General features: G+C 51.5%; 1 protein-coding gene across 1 annotated transcript; it reads right to left on the bottom strand.

The window, feature by feature from the left end:
• Positions 1 to 4,549: 4,549 nt before the first annotated feature.
• HMGN2 (high mobility group nucleosomal binding domain 2) lies at positions 4,550 to 8,024 on the bottom strand. Its single transcript, XM_058819693.1, has 6 exons — positions 7,785 to 8,024; positions 7,186 to 7,230; positions 6,753 to 6,782; positions 6,159 to 6,209; positions 5,740 to 5,835; positions 4,550 to 5,398 (listed from the first exon to the last, which is right to left on the bottom strand). The coding sequence occupies exons 1-6, from the start codon at positions 7,797 to 7,799 to the stop codon at positions 5,363 to 5,365; spliced, it is 273 nt and encodes a 90-aa protein (XP_058675676.1). The 5' UTR covers positions 7,800 to 8,024; the 3' UTR covers positions 4,550 to 5,362.
• Between the last annotated feature and the right edge of the window lie 258 nt (positions 8,025 to 8,282).

Below are 8,282 nucleotides of genomic sequence, written 5' to 3'. Positions count from 1 at the left end.
GCACAGGACATTTTTCAATAACTAAATATTATATTACTTCTTTGAACATCACCACTTATTCTGTGATCTCAGGCTGAAGATTCAGCAAGTCTGATTTGAGCAGTTTGTGCCAACAAGCCTAAAAGAGAGCAGGCCTACAGGCTACCTATTTAAATCTGGGTTTAGGATATCCCTTCCCAAGCTGAGGACAGATGAGATGGAGAGTGGCAGCTCTAGTTTTAGGCTCAAACTTTCAGGACATGTGCCGCAGCAGCTGCAATAACGGCCTGAGGAGGAAAAGGAATGGTCCAGTGATTCTTAAAATAGATATGGGAAGCCTCAGTTCAAAGGCTTGATATAACACGGATAAATTCCTTTGCAATGTCAGCTATGCCTGCAAACCGATGAGGAATTGAGCACTCAGTGTGGATTTTGAATACAATCACACCAAAAGCTGGGAAGGAGGCTCAGAGAGGGCTCAGAGCGCTGGAACGAGCGGGTTTGCCCCGCTCCGATCTCCGAGGGTGGCAGAGGATGGGGCAGCGCTGGTTCCGTGTTCCGTGGGCGCAGGAACCCCCGCGGGACCGGGGCAGCGCTGCCGGGCGGGGCTGGGGCCGCGCTGCGCTCCCGGCGGCTCCGCTCGGGGTTTGCGGGTACCCCCGTGCGGCCGCGGCACGAACGCGCTGCTGCTGCTGCTGCTGCTGCTGCTGATCGCCGAGCGCCAATGGGCCGGGCAGTGCCCCGGGCTGTGGCAGGAGCGCCGGGGGCTCCCAAAGCCGCCTTCCCCTCCAACGTGCCCACATCCCGCTCGCTCTGAAATCGTGGATGATTTTGCAAGAGAATTAATTCGGTATCGAGGGGATTTTTCTCAGTGGGGCTTGGCAGCACAGCGGTTATTGGATCACGGTACGGCAGGGAAACCTGGGCAGCTCCAGCCAGGCTGCGGGCACCAAAACCCATCCACAAACACCCCAGCACAGGAACAACCTCTGCTGGTATCTCCGATAATGAGAAAAGCCAATTTAATTGCCCAGGTTTGCAATCAGTCCTCGGGCTAAACTCAGAACCCCTAATACAGGAACACTCAGCTCTTGTGCTGAGGGGAGACTGAATTCCATCAGGAGGCACCAAGACACCACTTCAATGGAATAAAAACAAACAAAATCTGTCTGGGCATTGCCAAAATAGTAATCCAGATTAATTGTAATCTGATAGTAACTCCTCTCCAGGAGGAGACTGTCACATACACCTACCCCTGCACAAACCCGAGAGCAGGGGAGAGCTGCAGCCTGCAGGGAAATCTGTTCAAAATCCAAAAGTAACCTCAGTGGGGTAACTGAGTGAGGAAAAATTAAATCTACTATCAAATCTCTTTAAAGGGGAAAAGTAGAAATTTTGTTTGGGGTTTATGCATCCAGCAAAATGCAGAGAATTGTGGTACCTGCTCCACACCTGGGCACTCCCACCTGGGACTGCTCCTTCTTGGTTCTCCAAGTCCTTTCTTCAGGCTGGTTTGCTGTACACAAGGCAATGAAGTGTTTTTGTTTGGAGGCTTTAATGCATCTTAAAAAGTGTCAACTTTACGAAGTTCTCCCTGAAATTTTCTACTCCTGTTTCTTTTGCCACATCATAGATCTTCTGCCTCCCCTCATAAAGGGATGGTTAAAAAGCTAAAAAAGAAAAGAAAAAAACGACAAAACAGTTTTTAATAGTCTTTAAAAAGCCCAGTCTCTCACATCAGAAATCTTCTAAAGCCAACTTATTAAAGATCTTTATTAGCTTCAATCAACTTTACCACAGCTCCCCCTGTGCCAGCTCCTTCCCATCCCTTACAAATGATGGGCTCACTCTGTAAATTGTGAGTTTAACTCAAGCTCCATTTCATCTCCACCAACTGCAGGAGAAGGTGCCATTGCTCAGGAATTATAGTCAGCAATATTAGTCCCTGGGTATGGCATTACCATATCTGGGATGATTTAGGGACAATGAAATCCCTGTGCCATCAAGCTGCATGATTCCTCTGACAAAAACGATCCTGCAACTGAATATCGTCTGGATGCACTCGCTGAATTCAGTCCATTTGCCTTCCTTGTTCCCTTTCAGCCCACCCGTGGCAGGGCTGGAGGAAACTGTTGCTTCTTCCAAAGAGAATTGAAGGCAAAAGCAAAACTGCTGCAGGGGGAATGATTCTGAAACTCAAATATTCATCCTAGGGCACTGCACTGGGAGGAGCAGGGACCTGGGGAGCCCTCCTGGCATGGTCCAGTTCACCTGTTCTCGTGGGTTTTAGCCCAATTCCCTTTCAGTTTAACTGAACCCATGGCTGGGGAAAAGGTGGCTCTGTAGGATATGGAGAAGTGGCCACTGGCTGGCAACTTACATTAACTTTGCTCACATTGCTCACAACAACTTCTGCTCAGTTTAATTGCTGCTGCTTTGGGGAGAGTCCAGAGACTTTGCTCTATAATTTATCAGTAATTTCACTGTTCTTAAAACCTTAGCAAAATCCTGAAGCATTGGGAAAACAAGGATCATCCCCAGTATCCACTTCCAGCATCCCAAAGGCTTCAGCCCTGAGCAGAACTTGGTCATTCTTTGCAACTTCACCTATTAAGAGGGTAATAAATGACAACAGCAGTTTGGCCCTATTTCCCAGGTGACTTGTGCTGGAATCAATAAATGCAGAAACAAATTAGTGGCAGAGCTCCAATATTGCATGGATTTAACCCATACTGTGCCCAGCTTCAAGGCCTGCTGTGGAGCACAGAACTCATTTGTTTTTCCGTTGCCAGTGGTGACTTTCTGGCCCCTGGATGTGTTTCCCAAAGCTCCAGCAGGACAAATCCCCGCTGCTGCAGAGCCCACCCAAGGGACCAGCCTGTTAACTGCACCTGGCAGCACCAGTCCCATTCCCAACAGATGCACAAGAGACAATTTTCCATGTAAAATGATTACAATTTAGCAGAAAAAATGTCTGTTCAGCTTCAGGCGCTCTGGCAGGCGGCGATGCAGATTTGTGGTGCCTCTAACCACGAAGCAGGCACGGGCTGCAGCTCCCCAGCTCTAATTTACACAGCTAATTAGTTGGATTTACTGGCTTCAGCATCCCTCAGTCTCTATTTGCTTAAGGAGAAATAGATGAGCCCTGCCTGTCGAGTCAAGCCCAACAGGCCAATAACTCCAGCAGTGCAGGGCACGGCCAGGGGGAAGCAGCTCAGCACCCAAAACATCCTTTGCTTTCTGAGGAATTTAGATGGCAGACACCGCTTAAAATCAGTTTTTGTGCTTGGCTGGGGAAAACATCCTGTGAGGATCCACACAGGCTGCTGGGGTGGGGAGAAGGAGAAGTTAAGGAGTAACTCCTCCAACAAAGAGCAGCCCTGGGTTCCCTTCATTAGCAGCACTTTGTTAATGATGGGGGTGAAGAGGTCACCCAGCCCTTGATGGACACAGGGAACTCCAGAACATTCCAGCTGGAAACTGGGCACAGGCAAACCCCCAGACCCAGCTCCTCTGGAAGTACTCGCTCATTTATAGATGCCCAGCAAGGTAAATCTCTACAAAAGCAGGGTAGGCTGTTTCCAACTTTCTGATTTTAAGATTTAATTATTATTTTCCTTTCTGTAGCGACATCCCACTGCCCAGCCGCCCCAGCGACTGCTCGGGAGGTTTGGAGGCTGTTTCTGGGTGGGGTTTAATGAAGATTATTAAGGATTATTCACCATTATTTCTTTTCTGTTAGACAGAGCAGCTATGGAACCCGGGATGGAGCAGCTCCTGGGGGCACATCCCAATCTGCCTTTTGTGCCTGCAGCCGCTCCAGGACACTTCCAGCGCATTGGAAATTTCTGGATGTGAAACTCTGCCCTGCTCGTTTTCACTGGATTCCCTCTGAAATCAGCACAGGTTGAAACAGGTCACTGAACTTAATCACAAACAGACACTGAAATCCCAGGGAAAGCCAAGCAGAGATGGAAAAAATACTCATCTGACAGCCACTGAAGGAGACATTTACACAGGGGGGTTTGGGTTTGGCTCTGCTCTGGAGTCTAAGTAGCAATTATAAAAATGGAGCATTTTTACTCAAAAAATCTCATCTCCTGCTTAGTCACTACCCCAGCCAGGTCTGGATTTGATTAGCAGGAGCAACAATATTCAAGTTTAAGTGCAGAAATGTAACACATCATCAGTTTTATGGAGCCAGTTCTGGTTTCACTCCCAAGAAAAGCTGACCAGAATTTTACTTTCCTCTGCAGCAAGATCACTGTATTCCTCCCTGTTTCATACAGTGCTACATTTTAGAAAATAAAGAAAAATTAACTCAGTAGATTTATTTACATGTTCCACTTTCAGCCTCCAAGTAAGCCAAGGCTCTAAGAAAACCCTGCAGTGATCTAGCTTTTAGGCAAGGAAACCTCACTTTCAGGTAAGGAAACCTTGCTTTTCAGGTGTGAATTACAACAATTAATTATCTGAATGAAAGCACGAACACAGGCATGCAGAAAGCAAATGTTCTTAAACCACATGAAGTGAACTAAAGGCAGGAAAAATTAGAGAGTATTAAGAACAGTCCAAGCCAAACCGTATCCAGCTTTATTAAAAGTACTTTTCATGAACAATCATGGTAATTTAGACAGGACATGGGCTACAATCCGCAACACCTTACAACAACTGTCAAACTCCCCTCCCTTTGTGGACTACCGAAATGGAGAAGTTGCTAAAAACCGTCAGAATGCTCAGCTGGCACTGGGTGAGGTTTAGAGTGAGGGTGGGCGCGTTCCCAGGGCGCGCTGTCTGACAACGCTGCACAAACCCACCCTGACTTGGAGGGGAGCACAAACTCCAGGGGCAGAATTCTGCATCTGAGGGTCCACAGGGGGAGAGAGGAAGAGCAGCTCCTTTCTGAGGCAGAACACCCAGACTGGCCACCAGCAATGCAGATCCTCTGCCAGGGAACGGCCCAGCTCTGTGGTTTGGAGTGATGGCTCTGGGTGAGCAGGGGACACCAGGGCAGAGCCGGTGGCACCGCGATGTGGAGCAGGCAACAGCATCGTGGGAGCTCTGAGGTTCACCTGGACACACTGACACGCAGCACGGGGGAATCCCTTCTTCCTCCCTGCAGGAAGGGCCCTTCTTCCAAAAACTGGGGGACTGGCAGAAGCTTTTCTTATTAAAATTTAGGTTTTGAGAAACAGACTAAATGACTTTTGTCCCCATTGCCCCCCACCCCCCCCAGAACACAACAATGAAGCGGGCTGTGTGCTAACAACATAGCTTAAAAAAAAGTAAACCAAAATTCTGCATTGTTATAAAACTTGATAAAAAATAGTATTTCAAACTGTACAGTCACCAGAAGTACACAGTTATCAAAAATTCACACGTTTTACTTGGCTTCACCAGCACCTTCGGCTTTCTGTGCCTGAAAGGAAAAGGGGAACAAGTCAGCACATTAAAAAATGGACGCTCATTTTTCTATACAGCAAAACCCTGAGCAGAACAAATCCTCTCTGGGCTGCACAGCCCTCATTTTTAATAAAATTAAATTGAACATCTGTTGGACCATAAAACACAACTTAGAAGTTGCTTTTTGAATTGACAGAAGAACAGTAACTTCCATGTGGCAACATCCCCTGGCAAACAGACAATTTAACTCTTTACCAACGCCCCCTGTGAGTGTTGTAAGCAGCACCCACAAGCCAAGACCTGTCCCGGTCCGAGGGAAAGGAATCAATGCTGCTGCACACCAGCCTGCTGGGATACCTGGTCTGTTTTGGCATCTCCATTTTCTGCAGGGTTGTTTCCCTCCTTGCCAGCATCAGCTTTTCCTTTCTTCCCCTTGGGCACCTTCTCGTTCTTCTGTGAATGCAAGACAACATTTGCTGTCAGCTCCCAGAGCCAGGCAGAGCCACAGCCCCTTTGGGGTGCTGGCCCCAAAAGAACACAGACACCCAGGTTTGTTTGTGGAGGGAGTGACAGCAAGTGGGAACTCCTCACTTGGGTATTTTTATGCAAATTCTGTGAAATCTGCAAGCTGTCAGTTCAGCTTTAGGATGCATCTCCATTTCCTCACTGCACAGCTGCTCATCAAAGGTTTGTCAGCTGTTACCATTGCCAGGCAATGCCAAACCTCATCACCATTTATTCACCTTTCCAAACAGCCCTGACCCAACCCAACTCACCTTTGGAGCTGCTTTTTTAGGTTTGGGCTCTGGCTTGGGAGGAGCAGGTTTCTGCAAGGGAGAGAAAACCTGGTTAGACACTGGTGGAATGGTCTGGCTTGGAAGGACCTTCCAGCCCACCCAGTGCCACCCTGCCATGGCAGGGACACCTCCCACTGTCCCAGGGGGCTCCAAGCCCTGTCCAGCCCGGCCTTGGGCACTGCCAGGGATCCAGGGGCCTCCCCACCCTCACAGCCAGGAATTCCCTCCCCATATCCCAGTCTCTGGCAGTGGGAAGCCATTCCCCCTTTGTCCTGGCACTCCAGGCCCTTGTTCAAGTCCTGCTCCAGAGAAACAAACTACTTTCTTTTATTTTTTTTTTAACGTTCAGGCCAAATAGCTTCATTTTAGGAAAGCAAATAAAGCATTTGAAACTGCAGCAGCTGTTTGGTTTGTCCATTATTTTACCACTCCCACAGCAGCACACAACGGGGCAGGGCCTTAAGGGAGGAACTGAATTTTCACCTCCAGCGCTGACACACACTTGCACACCCAGAGGTCGTGTGTAAAACCACCGAGTGTGGTGACACCTCTGCCCAGCAAGAGGATACTCACAGCAGATAACCTCGCTGATCTCCGCTGGGGCTGTTGGAAAAGGAAAACAATTCTATTGAAATGACATGGGATATGAACTCTCAACATCTTACAAACTTGCTCTCTTCCCAAAGTAGTCTATCCCCAGAAATTATATCTATAGCTCTTCAGTTTTTAGAAATTAAGATGGTAGTTTCCCAGTTTCCCTTTTTCTGTGTTCTCAAGAAACATGAGGCTATTCTGTTGGAATTACTAATAGCTAATGGTAGTTGAGTAGATTTTTCGTGGTTAAAAGAAGATTTCTCGTGGTTAAAAAGCAGTCAAGACTTTGAAAAGTCAGAATCAATTGAGACAACCCTCCCCGCTACTCCCCAGTTATTCTGACGGCGTTAAACCTCATCTTCCAAGGGAAACACTTGATGATCCAACTTTCTCAAAGCACTGAACTTCTTACCTCATCCTTAACTTTGGCCTTATCGCCCTTGGTCTCTCCTTCAGCCTGGGGACAGGGACACAGGTTGTAGGGACCGGTGATGGGCAGGGCTCCCGTTCCCCGCCGTTTTACCCCAAATCCCGGGGGGCCCGTCCCCACGGCGGCCCGCGGGCGGGGCGGGGGATGCCGGGCACGGCCCCGCTCGGCGCGGCCCAGGCGGGCCCCGGGGCCGGTGCGGGGGCGCCGCTGCCGCTCGGGGCGGGCCCCGCTCCCATCCCATCCCCATCCCTCCCCTCCCGCCCCCGCCGTTTTGGCGGCAAAGCGCCGCCGCCGCTTCCCGCCCTTTCCCGCCCGCACCGGCGCTCCCCTCCCCCTCCCCTGGCCCCGACCTCCCGCCAAAACCAACCGGTTCGGACCGGCGGGCCCCTCCCGCCGCCCGCGGCCGCGCCGGTACCGGCCCCGCGCCGCCCCCACCCCGCGAGGCCCCGCGGCTCCGTTACCGCCCCGAACGCGCGGGGGGAGCGCTGGTCCCGCCCCCCCTCCCACAGGCGGCTCCGTGAGGGGGGAACGGGCACAACGGGCACCGTGAGGGGGGAGAGGGCGGCGGGGGCGGCACGTACCTTTCTCTTGGGCATGGCTGCGCGCGTGCGAGTGTGAGTGCGAGTGAACGCGCGCGTGTGTGGGAGCGTGTGCGGAGCGCGCCGGGCGCCGTGAGGGGGCGGAGGGAGCGGCGCGGGAGGCGGGGGTGCGGGAGCCGGGCGCGCTGGCGGCGCTGCGGAGCGGGGCGCGCTGCGCTGCGGGGCTGCACCCGGCGGGCTGCGCTGGTCCCGACCCCACTAATTGGAATCGGGTGTTTATAAAGTTTTATATAGAGCCGGACGCGGCCCAACCGGTTCCAGCCGGATCCCCGCCGCCCCGCGCGCCCATTGGCCCGCGCGGGTCACGTGGGCGGGGGCCAAGGCGGGGAGGGAAGGAGGGGATGGGGGGGGCGCGGAGGGGGCGGCGCGCGCGCCATTCACCCCCCCCCCCTCCGTGCGCGCGCACTGGAAACCCGCGGGGGGGGAAAATTCGGGGGAAAAGGTGAAAATTCGGGATGCGAAAATTGGGGATGTGAAAAA

This window comes from Ammospiza caudacuta, chromosome 25 (genome assembly GCF_027887145.1).
Source record: "Ammospiza caudacuta isolate bAmmCau1 chromosome 25, bAmmCau1.pri, whole genome shotgun sequence".
NCBI classification, from domain to species: Eukaryota; Metazoa; Chordata; class Aves; order Passeriformes; family Passerellidae; genus Ammospiza; species Ammospiza caudacuta.
The sequence above is the reverse complement of the archived record's forward strand: the minus strand, read 5'-3'. Positions and strand labels throughout refer to the sequence as shown.

Excerpts from the sequence above, each read along its gene's own strand:
- HMGN2 (XM_058819693.1), bottom strand. Across the intron at positions 6,783-7,185 it reads AGGCCAAAGTTAAGGATGAG|CCCCAGCGGAGATCAGCGAG; the intron begins GTAAGAAGTTCA and ends CTTTTCCAACAG. Across the intron at positions 5,836-6,158 it reads CTAAAAAAGCAGCTCCAAAG|AAGAACGAGAAGGTGCCCAA; the intron begins GTGAGTTGGGTT and ends TTGCATTCACAG.